Source organism: Panthera onca, chromosome E2, assembly GCF_046562875.1.
Source record: "Panthera onca isolate mPanOnc1 chromosome E2, mPanOnc1 haplotype 2, whole genome shotgun sequence".
In the NCBI taxonomy this organism is placed as follows: Eukaryota; Metazoa; Chordata; class Mammalia; order Carnivora; family Felidae; genus Panthera; species Panthera onca.
Window position 1 is genome coordinate 15,107,937 of NC_138353.1, and position 19,437 is coordinate 15,127,373.

Sequence of the window (19,437 nt, forward strand, 5' to 3'; positions counted from 1 at the left end):
CACGGTCTGTTTCTTTCTCTCAAAAAAAAAAAAAAAAAAAAAAAAAGTTAAACATTAAAAAAAATTTTTAAGTAAAGCAAATTGCCCAAGGTCACACGGCACATAAATGGCAGAATGAGGATTCAAATCAAGGTGGTCTGGCTACACTCTTAGTCACTATACAACCCATTTTTCCATCCGTCCATGTATCCACCTGTCCATTCATCCATCGCCACATCCATAAATCTCTCCAAACATCCATCCAAGCATATGTTCATCTATCCACCTAAATACACAGTCAAGGACGCCTGGCTGGCTCCGTCGGTGGGGCAGTAACTCTTGACCTCGAGGTTGTGAGTTCGAGCCCCACACTGGATGTAGAGATTACTTTTTTTTTTTTAATTAAAAGAAATTCTTTTTAGAACTTTTATTTATTTACTTTGAGAGAGAGAGAGAAAGAGTTGTGGGGTGTTGGGGGGAGAGCAGAGGGAGAGAGAGAGAGAGAGAGAGAGAGAGAGAGAGACTCCCAAGCAGATTCCATGCTCAGTGTGGAGACTGACACAGGGCTCCATCCCACAATCCTCGCATCGTGACCCAAGAGGAAATCAAGAGTTGGACGCTCAACTGACTGAACCACCCAGGCACCCCAGAGATTACTTAAAAATTTTTTTTTTTAAATCTAAAACACAAAAAAACAAACATCCAACCATTCGTCCACTCACCGTCACCTAACTCTCCACCTATCCAGCCGTTTGTACATCCATTCATCATCCAACCCTTCACTCAGCCATCTGACCATCCATCCATTCAAACATCTAACCATTTGTTTATTCACTCATCCATCTGTCTGTCCATTCAGCCATCCTTACATCCAACTTGCATTCACTCATTCATCTGTTCATCCCTCCAATTGTCCGTGCAATTCTCTGCCTTCCATCACATCCATCCATCCATCCATCCATCTATCCATCTCTCCATGCGCCATTGATCCCTCTGACTAGGCATCGATTTCTTCATTCTCTACCTATCATGTCATCCATCCATATCTTTATGATATATTCTTCTATTCATTTCCAACTATTTGTCTGTTCATTTACCATTTCCTCTCTCCATCTGTCCACTAACCATCTACCATCCAGCCAATCATCCTCTTACCACCGCACCCTTGCATGGATTTAATCATTTGTTCATTTGTTTACACTTTCATTCACCCATTCATTCATTCCTTTGTCATTTCCTCACTTACTTGTTCACATATCCATTTATTCAGGCATTTCTCCGTGTCTATTCATTTGTTCGTTCATTCATTCATTCTGTTTATTGTCTCATTTATTCCCCTAATCTAGTTCTCAAATGTGGCTGTACATTGCAATCATCTGGAGAGATTTAATTAGAAAAAAATTTTTTAGAGAGGGGGAAGGGGCAGAGCGGGGGGTTGGGGGGGGGGGAATAGAGGATCCAAAGCGGGCTCCTCGCTGACAGCAGGGAGCCCCATGTGGGGCTCTAACTAACCAACTAAGAGATTATGAAGTTGGATGCTTAGGGCAGCCACTACCCAGGTTGGCATGTCCCAGGGATAGCAGCGGAGGAACAAATCAGTAGCAGAGCCTGGAGGGGCTCAGCAAGAGGGATGGAAGAGCTGGAGAGGTCATGTTTGGTTTTCTATCGCTGCTGCAGCATGTTTGAAGAAATATGGCTACAGACTTGCCAAAGTTCACAAAAGCCATTAATCTATAGATCCAAGAAGTTTAATGACTTGCAAATAGGATAAATACAAAGAGATCCACACCTAGACCCATTATTGTCAAACTGCTGTAAAAAACATAAAAGACAGAGAAAACCTTGAAAGCAGGAAGTGAAGAACAGCTCGTCTTGTACAGCGTTAACAGCAGTACAATTAATAGCTACCTTTTTATAGAAACAATGAAGGTCAGGGGCGCCTGGGTGGCTCAATCGGTTATGCATCTGACCTTGGTTTTGGCCCACGTCATGATCTCACAGTTCATGAGTTCGAGCCTTGCATCAGACTCTGTGCTGACAGCGCAGAGCCAGCTTCGGATCCTCCGCCTCCCTCTCTCTCTGCCCCTCCCCTGCTCTCCCTCTCTCTCTCAAAAATAAATAAGCATTAAGAAAAAAAAAAAAGCCAAAAAAAAAAAAAACAACAACCCAAGGTCTTTGGGATCAGAGAAGATCAGAAAGGAGCTGAGCAGTTTCATGACTCAAGGCGCTAAAAGAAAAAGAAAACTATCAACAAATACTTCTATCTTCAACAAAACTGTATTTCAAAACCGAAAGCAAAATAAGGACAGTCCCAGATAAACGAAAGCCGACAATTCATTGTTAACAGAGCTGCCCTCTAAGGAATGCTAAAGGAAGTCCTTCACACTGAAACTGATTTCAAACAGAAACTCAAATCCACGGGAGAAATGGGCCCCAGAAATTAGAAGTATGTAGATAGATATTTTTTAATGATATAAATATATGTTTTCTGTTTAGTTCTTTTGATTTCTTTTAAAACAGGATTGTATAAAGTGAAGGTGATAATACTAGGTTGTAGGGTACATAGCACATCTCTATGTTACGTATATAATAATTATAGCACACAAGGAGGGGAGGGAATAGGGATGTACGGAGCAATGCTGCTATATTTTACTGGAATTAAATCAGTTTTGGGGCACCTGGGTGGCTCAGTGAATTAAGTGTCCGACTCTTGATTTCAGCTCAGGTCATGATCTCACGGTTTGTGAGTCTGAGCCCTGCGTGGGGCTCCATGCTGTCAACATGGAGCCAGCTTGGGATTCTCTCTCTCTCCCTCTCTCTGCCTCCTCCCTGCTCATGCTCTCTCTCTTTCTCTCTCTCAAGATAGATAAATAAACTTAAAAAAATCTTTAAAAGAAAAATGAAGTTGACCGTCATAAGTAAAGAGGTACATTGTAATCACTAGAGTGACCACTCAAAAACCAGCTTTCAAAAAATACTGCTAAAAAAACCAATAGAGGAATTTAAACGGTCCACTAAGAATTGTTTAACACAAAAGAAGGTAGTGACAGATTAACAGAGAGTAAAAACAGAGAGCAAAAAAGGCAGCCATAAAGCCAGCTGTATCAATAATTACACCAAGTGTAAATGAAATAAATACTCCTATCAAAGGGCAGAGATTGCACTAACGAATCGAAAAAGCAGCCATTAGGCAATGCGGACATGCAGAAGCCTGGCTGTGTTCCCATAAAACTTGAGTCATGGGGGCGTCTGGGTGGCTCAGTCAATTGAGACTCCGACTTCAGCTCAGGTCATGATCTCATGGTTCGTGAGTTCAAGTCCCTCATCAGGCTCACTGCTGTCAGTGCAGAACCCGCTTCAGATCCTCTGTGTCCCTCTCTCTCTGCCCCTCCCCTGTTCATACTCTCTCTCTCAAAGATAAATAAAACATTACAAAAAAAAAAAAAAACCCCTTGAGTTATGGGTACTGAGACTTGAATTCCATATAATTTTTAGTGTTTTAGTGTTTTGAAATATCCTTTCTTTTATGTTTTCACCTATTTAAAAATGTAAAACCTATTCTTAGCCTGTGAGCCATACTCAATCAGGCAATGGGTGAGTTTGGCCACAGCCATAGTTTGGAAAGCTTCTTTCAGATGATTGCAACTCCACATATGTTTGAATGTAACTCCATGGAAGATCAGAGCCACACCACCTAAGTAGGCCACTCCTGGATCCTAACTTCAGAAACCGTGTAAGCTCATACAAATTTTATGGTGCTGAGTTACGGGCTAACAGAAGCCTGCTTCTGTTTCTGTGTCTCCCTCTCTCTCTGCCCCTCACCCATTTGCACTCTGTCTCTCTCTGCCTTTCAAAAAAAAAAAATGAATAAATGTTAAAAAAAATTTTTTTTAATAATAAAAAAAAGAAAGCAAGATCCAAGTATATGCTGTCTATAAAAGACACACTTTTGGGGAGCCTGGGTGGCTCAGTCGGTTGGGCGACTGACTTCAGCTCAGGTCATGATCTCTCAGTTTGTGAGTTCAAGCCCCACGTTGGGCTCTGTGCTGACAGTTCAGAGCCTGGAGCCTGCTTCGGATTCTGTGTCTCCCTCTCTCTCTGCTCCTCCCCAATTGCATTCTCTCTCTCTCTCTCTCTCTCTCTCTCAAAAATAAATAAACATTAAAAAAGATTAAAAGAAAAGACACACTTTAGATCTAAGACACCAGTAAGTTGAATGTAAATGGAAGAGAAAAGATATATCATGCCAAGAGTAACCATGAGAGAGTAAGAAGGACAGAATTACTCTCAGACACAATAGATGTAAAAGAAATTGTACTAGAGACAAAGAGGGACATTTTGTAGTGATAAAAAGGACAATCCATCAGACACACACACACACACACACACACAGGTACATGTATAGTAAATATATCATATATATATATATATATATATATATATATATATACATATCAAGTAAAAATGTATATTTACAAGAGATCTCAAAATGCATGACAAATAGACTATTGAACAGCTATTAAGTTGTAGTAACCCTCTTTTAGCAATTGATAGAACAACCAGACAGAAATTAGTAAGGATTGAGACTACACAGACACTATCAATCACTTTACCTAACAGCTAACACTCCGCTTACCAAAAGCAGGACACACACACACACTATTTTCAAGCATGCTTGGAAATTCTCCAGAGAAGACCATAAAATAAGGCCATAAGTCGTAATAAATGTATGCAAATTGAAATCATAGAAAGTATGTTCTCTGACCTTAACGGAATTATGTTGGAAGCCAACCATAAAGAGAAATTTAGGAAATCTCCAAGTATGTAGAAATTAAACACCCTCCTAGGGGCGCCTGGGTGGCTCAGTTGGTCGAGCGTCCGACTTCAGCTTGAGTCATGATCTCACAGTTCATGAGTTTGAGCCCCCACATCAGGCTCTCTGTTGTCAGCACAGAGCCCTATTTGGATCCTCTGTCCCCCTCTCTCTCTGCTCCTCCCTGCTCACTCTCTATCTCACAAAAATAATAAGCATTAAATAAAAACACCCTTCCAGATGACCCATGTGTCAAAGAAGAAATCAAGAGCTGGTTTGCCTGGTGGGCTCATTCCATAGAGTGTGACTCTTGATCTCAAGGTCATGAGTTTGAACCCCATGTTGGGTGTAGACATGACTTAAAAATAAAATCTTAATGGGGCGCCTGGGTGGCTCAAGTCAGTTGAGTGTCTGACTTCGGCTCAGGTCATGATCTCACCGTTCATGGGTTCAAGTCCTGTGTTGGGTTCTGTGCTGACAGCACGGGGCCTGGAGCCTGCTTCGGATTCTGTGTCTCCTCTCTCTCTCCCCCTCCCCCACTCTTGCTCTGTCTCTCAAAAATAAATAAATGTTAAAAAATAAAAATAAAAATCGCTAAAAAAAGAAGAAATCAATAGTTAACATTTTTTTGAATCCTTACTACGTGTTTGTCACTGGGCTAACCATTCTTTCAATCCTTAAAACCACCCACTGAGGCAGAGATTCTGATTTATCTTTTTAAAAGATTCTGATTTATCTTTATTTATTTATTAAGATTATTTTACTATTTTTTTAATGCTTGCTTATTTTTGAGAAACAGAGACATAGCATGAGCAGGGGAGGAGCAGAGAGAGGGAGACACAGAATCAGAAGCAGGCTCCAGGCTCTGAGCTGTCAGCACAGAGCCTGACGCTGGGCTTGAACTCAAGGACTCTGAGATCATGACCTGAGCCAAAGTCGGAGATTCAACCCACTGAGCCACCCAGGTGCCCCAAGCCTCCAACTCTTGATCTCAGTTCAGGTCAAGATCTCAGGGTTTGGGAGTTCCAGCCCCACCTGGGGCTCCATGCTGACAGCCAGGATCCTGCTTGGGATTCTTCCCCTCTCTCTGCTCCTCCCCCACTCATGCTCTCTCTGTTTCTGTCTCTCTCTGTCTCTCTCAAAATAAATAAATAAACTTTAAAAAAAATGGAGTAGACTCTTTTCTGTCTGGCATACAGAATTAAAATAATTTTTTTTCCTACCACCCATTCCAGAGTATGTTGACAACATGTTTCCTGATTACCTTCAAATACTCTATTGTGTGTTTTCCACAAACAAGAACATTCTCCTGATTGTCCACTTTAAGGCAAAGGTGAAAATCAAGAAATTAACAGGGATAGATCACTACCATCTAATCCGGGGACCCCGACCACCTTTTTTTTTTTTTTTTAATGTTTATTTATTTTTGAGAGATAGAGCACGAACCAGGGAGGGCCAGACAGAGAGGGAGACACAGAATCCGAAGTGGGCTGCAAGCTCCAGGCTCTGAGCAGTCAGGACAGAGCTTGAGGAGGGTGGGGAAGAATTGAACTCCCTGAACTGGGAGATCATGACCTGAGCCCAAGTCAGACACTTAACTACCTGAGCCACTGAGGCACCCCTCGGACCACCTTTGCCAGTTGTGCCAATAACTACAATTTCTCTCCACTGCTATCTGTGGAAATTTACACCCTACCCATGTGTTATCTCTAGAAACACTTTTGTTAATTACAAGTACTTGACATTGGCAAATAAAAATGAATGCTAAGTCATTCAACAATGAGCCCTGGGGAACGAGGGGAATTCAGACTTTCTCGGGTCCACCACTGCAAGAGGGGACCCTTCCTTACACCATCCCACCCAGAGAGACGGTCTCAAGGGCTCGGTATGGGGAGGGTGGTTTCCCCGGAAGGATCTCAGGGGCAGAAAATGGGTCCTGAAAAGGCTCAGACCCTACGCTCTGCTTCCTGTCAGGTCAGGAACGGTCCTCTGCTTGTGAGGACTGCAAAGCCCACAGCGGCCCAGGGAAAGGGAGGTCTGTCACCTCTGGGGCGGGCTCCAAGCGTGGGACAGCCCGCCTGGGGCGTGGGTGGGGATTGTCCCGGGCTCTGGATCCTAGCCTATCATGCGACGCTGGAGCGCTACCACACGGCGGGGTCGTGCAGAGACGGGTCCTGCAGGGTGGCGACTCAGACAGCCCAAGACCAGAAATGCACCACTGCGGGTGGGGGGTGACTGGGCGTCTGCGTGTGAGCGCCCACTACCCCGACTCCCTGGTTGTCGCTCGGGCAGGGCCAGGGGCACAGGTAGAAGGAAAGGTGGGAAGGGGGCTCGTGAGAGTGCAGAGACCCAGAGGACTGGTTGCGGTGTCCCCCAGCCTCCCCACCGCGCCCCCACCCCCCCTCGTCCCCACGCAGCTCCTCCGGGAGGTGCGGGTTCAGTGCGCGTCTGCCCCGGGGACACGGGCGGGAGCCTGTCCCCACTCCGCCACAGCTGGGAGGCCGGCGACGCCCCATCCGCTGCCCCGCCCACCCCGCCCAGGCCGGCTCCCCGCACCCCAGGCGGGAGAGCGGGGATACAGGTGAGACGAGGAGGGCAGCGGCGCGCGGAGCCCGCACAGGCCCAGGCACCGTCTCCACCATTTCGGGGTCTCAGGGACCAGACGTGCGGGGACTCGTTCGCCCGTTTGCAGACGCAGCGGCTCGGAGCTCCGATGTTCCGCAGAGGGGGCACCGAGGGGAGCTTGAGCCCGCTCCAAACCCCCATCAGCTGTCCCCACCGCTCGACCGCCGGGCCGGGCCGCCCCGCAAAGCGCCGCTGGACACCAGCCAACGCCCACCCCCACCCGATGGCGACCCTCCGGAGGCGTCCCGGCCACACATTGCCCTCCGAGGCCGCGGGGCCCCACTCCCGCCCCGGCCGCCGCATCGCTGTGACCCTTCGTCAGGGTCTTCCCCGCTCTGAACCTGCTCTCCGCGTCCAGACGAAGGACACCCGGGCACAGACGGGGCGCACACACGCGGACTGAAACTTTATTTGCCCTCCCGCGCCCGGGACCCCGGACCCCGGACCCCCGACCCCCGACCCCGCCGCCCGCCCCGAGGCTCAGAAGATCTTCACCGACTGCAGCTGCAGGTCCCCGCCCACCTCCAGGAGGCGCACGCGCGCCGGCGGGATCCGGTAGCGGAAGTGGTGGTACTCCGAGTCGCCGACCACCGCCTGCGGGGCCGAGGGGGGCGGGGCGTCAGGGGTCGGGGCCCCGAGTCCCCGGGGGCGAGATGCGCCCCGATGGCCGTACCTCTTGTCGTGGTCCTCACCTGGGCCACCTGTCTGGCGCGGACGCGCGCTTAAGGCGGTGGCTGTTACGGCCCCGCCGGCGGCGTCCACGGCCTCCCTCCGGCCGCTCGCACTGAACGTGGGGAAGGGCCTGGGCGCTGGACGCTGTGCAGCGACCACTCCCCGAGGACACGCGCGTCCCGGCCCAGTCGCCCAGCCATCGGGGCCCCTGCTCCGGGACACCAGGGCCCCGCTTCCCGCTAGGGGCCACCCACCCTCCGGGCGCTGGGCCCTTGCCGCCCGGTCCCTGCCACGGCCACACCCTTGCCTTCGGGCACACGTGGGCTTGCGCCAGGGGAAGAAGAGGGACGGACCGGACGTGGGCCCCGCCTTGGCCGGGCCTTTGTCCCCGTCCTCCACCAAGAGCCTTCCTGACTTGCCTGGACTGCAGGCGGGGCGGGGGTCTGGGCGCCCGCGCCTGTGGGTGGCAGGGACTCACCTTGAACCCTTCTTCGGTGGCGATGAGGAGCACGTCGAAGGGCTGCCCATGCTGGAAGGGAATGCCTGAGCCGCGCTCCTCCCGGCCCCAGGTGCCCTGCTCCAGGCTGTTGAAGACCACCGTGGACTCGTCCAGCCGCGGGTTGAAATGGAGGGCAGCCTCCCCGCCCGGCCCCTCGCCGCACAGCAGGTTCACATAGAACCTGGTAGTGGGGGGAGGGAGGAGAGGATAAAGGTCACAGGCCAAGAAGCACCCTACCAAGATCAGGGACCAATGTACAGGACCCCCCACCGCCAGGCCGTGCCAATTCATTGGCACCGGAGAACGTCCCACGCCACAGGGGGAAGGGTTGTGGGCCGGTGGCCAGGGACCCACCCTCCAGGGCGTCCAAAAGCTCCAGGGACCCTGGACCCGCGTGCACCTAGCGAGGGTCACTATGCTATGGCCCCGGGTGCCCCTCATTTCCAAAGCCTCTAACGTTTGCCGTGGAGTCACGATGCTGACGGCCAGGGTGCTCTCTGTTCCTAGGGCATCCCCGTTGCCAGAGGGCTGGGCACAGCACCACGGGCCCGCACCTTTGCAGGCACCGCAGATTCCCAGGAAGCCTGCCCTTCCCAGACCCGGAAGTCCTACGACCGACCGCTTCGGCCTCCCAGGTGCCCAGGGCACCTCCAGATCGCAGGACTTCTTTCCAGGGTTCCTGGCGTTCAGACTGGGAGCCATAGGACTCTAGATGGGAGCCCTGGGATGGCTCTGGAAGCCCCGGATCCCTAGGGAGACGTAGGGACCCCAGCTACACAGTCACGGGACAAGTAAGTGAAGACTTCAGATTCCAGAAGGTCAGCGATGGCCCGGGGAGTCTAAGACCCTGTGGGCCAAGGTGGCTCTGGTGCCCTCGTGTCTGGGCTGCAAGAAGTCTGAGCCAGCTGAGCCTGGACACCTCCCAGCCTTACCTCTGGGGCCTGGGGTCTCACCTGCCGGCCTTTTCCGGGACGACGCCGCGAATCCTCATCACGGTGCCCACCCGGATGCCCTCGGGCAGCGACGTCTTGTGGGGCACGTTCTGCAGGTTCAGCGGCGGGGAGTCCGGAGTCCGAGGGAACCAGGGGCGCGGACGAGAGACACACGTGGGTCGGCCCCAGGCAGAAAGCATCCGGGACCCAGATCGGCAGAATCCGTGAGAAGAAAAGGCCCAGAGACCAAGGAGAGAGAGCCAGAGCCAGACAAAGAGCGGGAGAGCCAACCACGAGGGATCAACGGAGAAAGGGAGAATCCAGAGAGGCAGATGGGAGCATGGGGATGGGTCGGGTCCACCCGGGAGCCACAGCCCAGACCCTTGGTAGCACACCCTGGCACCCACTCTGTCCTTGCCGGCGGGACACCTCAGCCAGGCCCAGCCCCTCCCCGAGTCCGGTGCCGCCTTGGGTCCAAGCCCCCCGGGCCCCGACGCCCCCCGAAGGCACTCACAGAGCTTCCCGCCATGGCTGGGACGCTGGGGCGACAGGCGTGGTGGTGGGTATGGCTGCTGGGGCCTTAAGTAGAAGCAGAAGCAGGGCGTGGCGGCCCCCGCTGACTCACCCCCAGCCATTTCCACACCCACCGCCCACACCTGGCACAGACCCTGGCCCTGGGGCCACCCGGCGGCCCAGCGCCTTCTTGTTGGGCCCGGGACTTCCCTCCACTCACTGAGGGTTCCCAGTCCACCGCCCGCCCCCTCCGTTGAGCTAAGAATCCTGAAGACAGTTAAGGACGAACCGCCAAGGACAGAGGGCCCCCAGGGGGCCACCATCCATCCCGGGCCATGTCCCTGCCGCTTGGCACAGAGGAAAGGGTCTTTGCCCATTTTATCTTGGACATCTGGGGCCCCGAGAGGCCCACCCGGGGCTGGAAGCGGGGGCCCCTCTCTCCCAGGCTGGGACCTGCGCCTTGGGCTGAGGACGCGTCCCCCGAAATTCCAGCTCACGCTCCCTTGCGTGACGGTGACCCCGGCAAGGACAACAGGGGTACACGCGGGGCTCCGGGGGGCAGGACGTGTGCCTGATGAGCCGCGTCTCCCGGGGCCTAGAGCAGCGGCTGGTACACGGTCTGGGCTCCTCAAGTGCGCCTGAAAGACGAATAAGGAGTGACACCAGCGCCTGGTCTGAGGCCCTGGGCGCCTGGCACACACAGGACCTCCCCGGGCGCTCACAGCTAGCCGAGCGGGGAAGGAGATCACTCACCCCCACTTCACAGACCAGGAAACAGAGGCTCAGACACGGGAGGCCATTTGCCCGAAGGCGCACGGCCGGGCGATCCCTGGGTGAGTGTCTCTCTGCCCTTCGTTTTTTTTTTTTTTTTTTTTTTTTTTTTTTTTTTTTTTTTTCTCTGCCCTTCTTCAACTCTGGTGGGTTCTGCCTTGTTTCTTCTGTCCCTGGGAATGCCCTGGTGTCTCTCCCTGGCCCTCTGGCTCGGACTCTCCCTCCCTCCCGGGTGGCCCTGTCTGCTTCTCTTCCTCAACGCCATGTCTCCTTCCTCCTCCCAGAATGGCTGCCGCTCTCCCAGCCACGTTCGGGTCAGGGGAGGCAGAGGGGGGCCGTCCTGGGACCCAGCCGCGCCCTGACCCAGGAGCAGCGACTTGGGATCCTCCACTCAGGCCCACAGCCCAAGATTCCGTAGTCCAAGATTCCAGAAGAAGAATCCAGGATGGGAAGGGTGGGGTCAGAGGGAGAATGCTGAAAGAAGGTTCTGGAAGGTAGGGAAGAGGCAGGGTGGGGCAGCCACCCTGAGCAGAATCCCCTCCCAGCAGCCCAGCAGGCCTCCTGTCCACCCCTGCCACCCCCTCCCGGCCTCCACTCCTGCCCCCCCCCCCAACCCTCCAGGGGGAAGAGGCCTGGGGCAGAGACCAGAATGGAAACTCTGGGTGGAGACAACCAGACTCAGAACCTGATCTGCCACCCGACTGTCCCCCAGGCCTCCCAGACTCTCTCCATCCCCACACCACGTGAGACACCCCGGGGGTGGCAGGGGGCGGCGCAGTTTGGGGGCCAGGACCTCACACAGGGAGGCCGGACAGCTGCGAGGCGGGTGGGGGTGGCTGCAAGCACCCCAGTGTTCAGAGGAGAAGACGGAGGCAGAGAGTGGGGCACCCTCTCAGCCAAGGTCCCACAGCAGGGAAGCAGCCCGGGGCTGGGCTGGGGGGGGGGGGGGGCGCCCAGGTGGGGGCAGGGCTGGTCACCAGGACTTCCGGTAGAGAGGACAGGGGTCCCGAGGCCGGGGCACCCACACCCGGGAGCCGGCGTCCCCGAATCGAATCGTGGGCTCCACCTGTCTCCGATCTCAGGTTTGGGGTGTCCCCCTTGGCTGCCTCGCTCTCCACGTGCTCTTGGGGCCCAACGACTCGTCCTTCCCCTGATGTCTTCTCTGGGGCTGGATGTGTCTTCACAAGCCGCCAACCTGCAAGTCCAAACTCGACTGTGACTTCGCTGTGGGCCCAAGTGTCAGCAGTCGATCTGTTATCAGTTGATGGCGGGCTCGTTTCTCAGAAGCCAGGCACGTGGCGCACGTGCCGGAGCCCCATTCTCTGGTGTGGATCATCTCTGCATCGGTTCTGGAATAATACTTTCAGGAGCACTGTTTCCATTCCCAATGAGTCGTGACCGTGCCTGTGTCTCAGTCCTCGTGCTTTTTCCTGAGCGATGCCTCGCATTCCGAAGACGCACAGGTTGTAACAGAATGAGGGTGGGATTCGAGAACCGTCCGGACCTGAGCAACCCCCACCCCCACCGAGTTTCCCTGAGCCCCAGAGACAGCCAGCCCCCCTCCGCCCACCCTGCCCGGGACAGCGCTGCCAGTCTGGGCGTCCCGTGGCCACCGTGTCATGTGTCCCGGGAGTGGAGAGGGGTGGCCAGCAGGCTGAGTCTGGGGACCTTCGTCCTCCTGCAGGGAACAACTCTGGTGACTGAAAAGTAACCCCGTGTACCCACCGTGCTTGTCGGCATTGAAACCCCCAGGCTCTCTGCCAGGGTCAGCGTGTTGGGGACTTTGGGCCGGTTTTGTACACGGCGAACATCAGTCCGGGGGCCGCTTTGGTTTTGTTTTGTTTTGTGGAAAGATTTTGGTTTTGAGGTGATCTCCACGCCCGGCGTGGGGCTGGAACTCCCCACCCAGAGATCCGGGGTCCCCAGCTTCACGGAGCCAGCCAGGCGCCCCGCGGGGCTGCTTTGGTTTTGTAAGTGAACCTTCCAAGGAGGAGAAAGACACTGCTCAAATCTGACTCTTTCTTAAGCGGTGAATCCACTGGAAACTTACACTTCTATTTCTGGATGGAATACATTTCCCCAACCCCATCACCCCCGAGGGAAGCATTTTCTGTCATGCTTGCTTCCATTGATAAACTGAGTTCGTTAAACTCTCTTACGTATTTTCAGCCGCATGTGGGACTTTAGCTTGTGTTACGTTTTAAGTTTTTCCATTGTCCATAAATTCTTCTAAGCCATAAGTAATTTTTCACTTCACACCGGATTTAGCAGTGCAGGGACTTGCTCCCTCCTCTTCCACCTTTGCCTCCTCCTTCCCTCCCTCCCTCCCTCCCTCCTTCCTTCTCTCCCTACCTTCCCCTCCTCTCTTCCCCCACTTTCCTTCTCCTCTCCCCCCCCTCCCTCCCCTACCTTTTTTTCTCCTCCCCTCCCCTTTCCTTCCCTTCCCTCCATCCCCTCTGGCCACTCTCCTCATTTCCATTCCCCTCCCTTCCCCTCCTCTCCCTTTCCCTCTCTTTCCCTCCACTCCTCTCCTCTCTCCTCTCCTCCCCTCCCTTCCTCTCTTCCCCTTCCCTGCCTCCCTTCCTCTCCCTTTGCCTACCTGAAGGATCGGGTCCTAGAGTCTTTCAGGTGGGACAGCACTGCTTCTTGTGGGTGGGGATCTGGGTGGCCCTCGTGGGATGAGGGGGTGCGATTCCACTGTGGTGTCAGAGGGAATGGGTGAGGAGGGTGCTTGGGGAGGGTGGTCCTCAGGACCAGGGTGGGGGGTGGGTTGGAGAGGAGAAATCGGAACGTGGCTTTGATTTGGCGTCAGGCTTTCTTGGTTTCCTTGGCCTTCAGTTTGAAATGGCTCCTCAGTCTTCCTTTGTGTTTCAAGACCTTGACACTTGAGAAGCTTGGAGGTGGATGTACCCTCATCGCCAGCTACAGGTGAGGCACTGTTGGCTGAAGAGCCACAGAAGCGACAGCGCCTGCCTCCTCCAGCTGCCTGGCCCCTCGCGTGTCCCATCGCTGGTGAGTGGTCTTGGATCACGTGACTAAGGAACTTCCCCGGCTTCCCCTCCCCACCGTAAAGTTACCCATTTGTCCTGTGTCATCAGTAAGCATTTTGTGGGAAGCGCCTGGAAATTTTGCAAAGCTCACGTTCTTCAGCAAACTTTGATCATTTCTATCGTTTCCTCCTGCACATCTGCTATAGACTGAATGTTTGTGGCCCCCAGATTCCCTTGGTGAAACCGCGTCCCCAGGGGAATGGTATTTGGAGATGGGGCCTTTGGGAGAACATGAGGTCACGGAGGCCGAGCCCTGGTGAGCAGGGGTTGGTGTTCTTCTAAAGGGACCCCAGAGAGCTCCTTTGTCCCTGCAGCCATGTGAGGACAGAGCAAGAAGGATCCATCTATGAACCAGGAATCAGGTTCACACCAGACGCCCGACATGCTGGCACCGTGATCGTGGACGTCCCAGCCTCCAGAACCACGAGAAATAAATTCCTGATGTTTATAAGCCGCCGGTGGGTGGGACTTTTGTTATAGCAGCCCCGACAGAGTAAGACCACATCAGTATGGACCCATGGACTCATGGGGCTGTCCAAGGAGCCCCAGTGCTGTGAACGCTTCCTCCCTTCCCGACCCAGGAAGCTGTTCCAGGCGATGAGGGGGTGTGGGGCAAGCTGAGGGCAAGGTACCGGTTAACAGCACCCCCCCCCCCGGGGGGGGATATGTGTGATATTCCTTGCACACTCTCCACTACCCAAAAACAGGAAAGGACAAAAAAACAAACGGTTGAACTGGTAAGAGTCTCCACCAGTTTATAAGAAACAGGCAATCCCATCCTGCCTAAAGTCCAGGAACTCCTTACAGTCTTTTTTTTTTTTGTTTTTTTAATGTTTATTTTTGAGAGAGAGAGAGAGAGAGAGGGAATGGGGGAGGAAGACACAGAATCCAAAGCAGGCTCCAGGCTCTAAGCTGTCAGCATAGAGCCCATCGCAGGGCTTGAACTCACGAACGGAGATCACGACTTGAGCCCGGCTGCTTAACCAACTGAGCCACCCAGGGGACCCTGAACTTCCTACTGTCTTAATGTTAATGCTTTGCTAGAGGGAAAAACAGCCTTAGATTGACAATAGGTAGGCCTCCAGTAAGACTGTAAGCATGTGAAAGTCTCTTTGGAAACTCTCTTGACTTTATCTACCCGCCCCCCACCCCGTAAAACAGTCACCACCCCCCCCACATCTGCAGCGGCCCACGGGTCCTGTCCCCGTGCTTTAATAAAATCACCTTTTTGCACCAAAGACCTCTTCGAGAATTCTTTCTTGGCTGTCGGCTCGGGACCCCACGAGCCCCCCGTCACCCCAAAACTTCATCCCTGGCACATCTCATGCCTTCCCATTTGAGCCTTGGAGACCGCCTTTCCTACACATTTCTTTCGCAGAGAAAGGTGCAGTCCTTAGGAACCAAGATCTGGGCACAGGCTCCACTCCCAGGCCTTGTCACGGGGACAAGGTAGGGGATGTATGAACGCAGACACGTATCTATCCATCGGAGGGGAGGCAACACGGGACGTCTGCCCTCCAAGGAGTGTTCCCGCTGGGCCCGAGACTTGAACTGATGTATCAGGCGGACAGGTTACCTAAGTTTTACGTCACACTAGAGCCCTCGGCAGGAAATGAAGCCTCGAGGGGATGGCTGAGCGCACGTGCTTTCATATTAAGTTGAAGGACAGAGGCAACTGTGGAGAAGTAACCCAGCCGTTACGCGGGACGCTTGGAATCACTTTCACAGGGCCTGTTTGCATCGAATTCTCTGGGTCTCAACTCAGGATGAGAATGTCACTCTCCTACTGGCACACGGTAGGTATCTGTCACGTGAGAGTCTTTATCTCCTGTTTTCAGGCAGCAAATGGGAGGGTAGAAAGCCCTTCTTCCGCTGTTTTGCAAGGGCTATTAATTCAAAATAATCCTTATGCTAAAAGGGCATATTTGGGGGTGGCACGTTTCGCACCCTTCAACAAACACGTTTCTACATCCGTATTTCTTTTGCTTTGGGTGTAGAATACTCACCAGTCACAGACGGGCAAAGGCTGCATTCCTACCTGGCCCCTGGTCAAATTCATAGAGACACAAAGTAGGAGGGGGGGTGGAGGGGGGGGCGGGGGGCCGGGCAGTTAGTGTTTAGCGGGTCCAGTTATAGGTTTGCAAGATGAAGAGAGTTCTGGAGACGGATGGTGGGGACAGCTACACAACAGTGCGAATGTATTTTGTGCCACTGAACTGGACACGGGGAAAATGGTTAACATGGTGGGGCGCCCGGCGCGGGGGGGTGGGGGGTGGGGGTGGGGCTCGGTCGGTTCAGCGCCCGACTCTTGGTTTGAGCTCAGGTCATGATCTCACCGTTCGTTTGTGGGTTCGAGCCCCACATCTGGCTCTGTGCTGGCAGCTCAGAGCCTGGAGCCTGCTTGGGATTCTGTGTCTCCCTCTCTCTCTGCCCCTCCGTGCTAATGTGCAAGCACGTGCATGTTCTCTCTCTCCCCTCTCTCTCTCTCTCTCTAAATATATACAAAAAATTTTTTTAATTAAAAAAAGGGGAAATTCCACACATCCCCATCCCCACACCTCCTCACCTTCTTGCTTTAAATACGCCCCCGCCCACTGCCTCCTTGCAGACAGCCTCCCCTCTGCTGTCCTGACCGCTGCTCCCTTGGGGCCTGTTCAATAAACTTCCGTCGCCTTTGTTCTGCCTCAGGTGAATCCTTTCACCTCCATGCCACTGGCTTCCACGTGATCCTCACCCACGTTTGGGGACCCCCATCTGATCGAGAGACAACCCACTGAGACACCACACGTATATATTTTATTTTATTTACTTTAGAGAGAGCGCACAAGCAGGGGCGAGGGCAGAGGGAGAGACAGAGAACATCTCAAGCAGGCTCCGTGCTCAGCACCGAGGCTCGATCCCGTGACCCTAGATATGACCTGAGAAGAAACCAAGTGTCTGACGCTCAACCGACTGAGTCACCCATATTTTTATATTTTAACGTAATAAAAAAGATGTTAAGGAGACGCAAACCCCCCACCCCACCCCCACCCTCCAAAACCCCTCATGAAATACCACCAGTCAGGTTCATGGTCATTTTCCCCTTTCCACACTAGAACTCTTCCCTCTGAATGTCACAGAAGAGACTCGCCTTCTGTGGTGGACACCCACCCTGCAGTCACTCCCACAGGGACCCTTTCCTCCCCAGCACAGACACCGCCACCGACCCCCCTGCTGGGGCTGGGTTCCCAAGGTCCAGCCGCCCCTCTCCCCTCACCCCCACCCTAGGTCCTGAGGACCACACCCTTCGGAGCGCCCTCCTCACTCACTCCCTCTGACACGACAGCAGCGGGAAGAGCGTCCCCTCCCCTCCGCCGGCTGCTATCCTGCCCCATCCCTCCCCCCACCAAGAGGCAGCACCTGTCCCCCCACCTGATGGCCCAATCCCTCAGCCGAGGAAGGAGAGCAAAGGGAAGGGAGGGGAGGGGAGGGGAGGTGAAGGGAGGGAGGGGAGGAAAGAAGGAAAGGTGGAAAGAACAGGTCACTGGACTCCCACCTCAGGCGTGGAAACGGACCCCTTATTACTTGGAAATGATCCCTTATTACTTGGAAGAACTGAGTGGACGATGGGAAACACTTCAAATTTAATACATGGTCGGGGTGGGGGGGGCACCTGGCTGGCTCAGTCCCTTAAGCACTCAACTCTAGATTTCGGCTTAGGTCAGGATCTCAAGGTTCATGGGTTCCAGCCCCACCCCCAGCTCCTCCCGACAGTGCTTGGGATCCTCTGTGTTCCTCTTTCTCTCCGTGCCTCCCTCTCTCTTCCTCCATCTCTCAAAATAAATAAACTTCAAAGCAAAAAACACGGTAAATCCCACATGCGGTGAAAATACGTAAGAGAGTTTAACGAACTCAGTTTATCAATGGAAGCAAGCATGACAGAAAATGCTTCCCTCGGGGGTGATGGGGTTGGGGAAATGTATTCCATCCAGAAATAGAAGTGTAAGTTTCCAGTGGATTCCCGCTTAAGAAAGAGTCAGATTTGAGCAGTGTCTTTCTCCTCCTTGGAAGGTTCACTTACAAAACCAAAGCAGCCCCGCGGGGCGCCTGGCTGGCTCCGTGAAGCTTGGGACCCCGGATCTCTGGGTGGGGAGTTCCAGCCCCACGCCGGGCGTGGAGATCACCTCAAAACCAAAATCTTTCCACAAAACAAAACAAAACCAAAGCGGCCCCCGGACTGATGTTCGCCGTGTACAAAACCGGCCCAAAGTCCCCAACACGCTGACCCTGGCAGAGAGCCTGGGGGTTTCAATGCCCACAAGCACGGTGGGTACACGGGGTTACTTTTCAGTCACCAGAGTTGTTCCCTGCAGGAGGGCGAAGGTCCCCAGACTCAGCCTGCTGGCCACCCCTCTCCACTCCCGGGACACATGACACGGTGGCCACGGGACGCCCAGACTGGCAGCGCTGTCCCGGGCAGGGTGGGCGGAGGGGGGCTGGCTGTCTCTGGGGCTCAGGGTAACTCGGTGGGGGTGGGGGTTGCTCAGGTCCGGACGGTTCTCGAATCCCACCCTCATTCTGTTACAACCTGTGCGTCTTCGGAATGCGAGGCATCGCTCAGGAAAAAGCACGAGGACTGAGACACAGGCACGGTCACGACTCACTGGGAATGGAAACAGTGCTCCTGAAAGTATTATTCCAGAACCGATGCAGAGATGATCCACACCAGAGAATGGGGCTCCGGCACGTGCACGCGCGCGCCTGGCTTCTGAGAAACGAGCCCGCCATCAACTGATAACAGATCGACTGCTGACATTTGGGCCCACAGCGAAGTCACAGTCGAGTTTGGACTTGCAGGTTGGTGGCTTGTGAAGACACATCCAGCCCCAGAGAAGACATCAGGGGAAGGACGAGTCGTTGGGCCCCAAGAGCACGTGGAGAGCGAGGCGGCCAAGGGGGACACCCCGAACCTGAGATCGGAGACAGGTGGAGCCCACGATTCGATTCGGGGACGCCGGCTCCCGGGTGTGGGTGCCCCGGCCTCGGGACCCCTGTCCTCTCTACCGGAAGTCCTGGTGACCAGCCCTGCCCCCACCTGGGCGCCCCCCCCCCCCCCAGCCCAGCCCCGGGCTGCTTCCCTGCTGTGGGACCTTGGCTGAGAGGGTGCCCCACTCTCTGCCTCCGTCTTCTCCTCTGAACACTGGGGTGCTTGCAGCCACCCCCACCCGCCTCGCAGCTGTCCGGCCTCCCTGTGTGAGGTCCTGGCCCCCAAACTGCGCCGCCCCCTGCCACCCCCGGGGTGTCTCACGTGGTGTGGGGATGGAGAGAGTCTGGGAGGCCTGGGGGACAGTCGGGTGGCAGATCAGGTTCTGAGTCTGGTTGTCTCCACCCAGAGTTTCCATTCTGGTCTCTGCCCCAGGCCTCTTCCCCCTGGAGGGTTGGGGGGGGGGGGCAGGAGTGGAGGCCGGGAGGGGGTGGCAGGGGTGGACAGGAGGCCTGCTGGGCTGCTGGGAGGGGATTCTGCTCAGGGTGGCTGCCCCACCCTGCCTCTTCCTTACCTTCCAGAACCTTCTTTCAGCATTCTCCCTCTGACCCCACCCTTCC

General features: G+C 54.3%; 1 protein-coding gene and 2 long non-coding RNA genes across 5 annotated transcripts; 1 reads left to right on the forward strand and 2 right to left on the reverse strand.

Annotated features, from left to right (window-relative positions):
* Positions 1-7,795: 7,795 nt before the first annotated feature.
* LOC144612701 (galectin-7-like) lies at positions 7,796-10,884 on the reverse strand. Of its 2 annotated transcripts, XM_081791534.1 has the most exons (5): positions 10,787-10,884; positions 10,035-10,671; positions 9,542-9,630; positions 8,568-8,769; positions 7,796-8,011 (listed from the first exon to the last, which is right to left on the reverse strand). In XM_081791534.1, exons 2-5 carry the CDS (start codon positions 10,047-10,049, stop codon positions 7,898-7,900), a joined length of 420 nt encoding a protein of 139 aa, XP_081647660.1. In that variant the 5' UTR covers positions 10,050-10,671; positions 10,787-10,884; the 3' UTR covers positions 7,796-7,897. The 2 variants fall into 2 exon arrangements, with proteins under 2 accessions (XP_081647660.1, XP_078294580.1); XM_078438454.2 differs by lacking the exons at positions 10,035-10,671; positions 10,787-10,884 and having other exon boundaries at positions 9,542-9,908.
* LOC132675123 (uncharacterized) lies at positions 10,763-15,012 on the forward strand. 2 transcript variants are annotated; one of them, XR_014136240.1, is made up of 4 exons: positions 10,763-10,866; positions 11,089-11,547; positions 11,887-13,816; positions 14,169-15,012. It is a non-coding gene; the product is annotated as an uncharacterized LOC132675123 (long non-coding RNA). The 2 variants fall into 2 exon arrangements; XR_014136239.1 differs by lacking the exon at positions 10,763-10,866 and having other exon boundaries at positions 11,040-11,547.
* A 1,630-nt stretch (positions 15,013-16,642) lies between these two features.
* On the reverse strand, positions 16,643-19,385 carry LOC144614549 (uncharacterized). The gene is made up of 2 exons (XR_013552360.2): positions 19,142-19,385; positions 16,643-18,803 (listed from the first exon to the last, which is right to left on the reverse strand). It is a non-coding gene; the product is annotated as an uncharacterized LOC144614549 (long non-coding RNA).
* Between the last annotated feature and the right edge of the window lie 52 nt (positions 19,386-19,437).

Excerpts from the sequence above, each read along its gene's own strand:
- LOC144612701 (XM_078438454.2), bottom strand. The coding sequence starts at position 9,720 with ATGCTTTCTGCCTGGGGCCGACCCACGTGTGTCTCTCGTCCGCGCCCC. Across the intron at positions 8,770-9,541 it reads GTCCCGGAAAAGGCCGGCAG|GTTCTATGTGAACCTGCTGT; the intron begins GTGAGACCCCAG and ends CCCCACTACCAG. Across the intron at positions 8,012-8,567 it reads CCACCGAAGAAGGGTTCAAG|GCGGTGGTCGGCGACTCGGA; the intron begins GTGAGTCCCTGC and ends TCGGCCCCGCAG.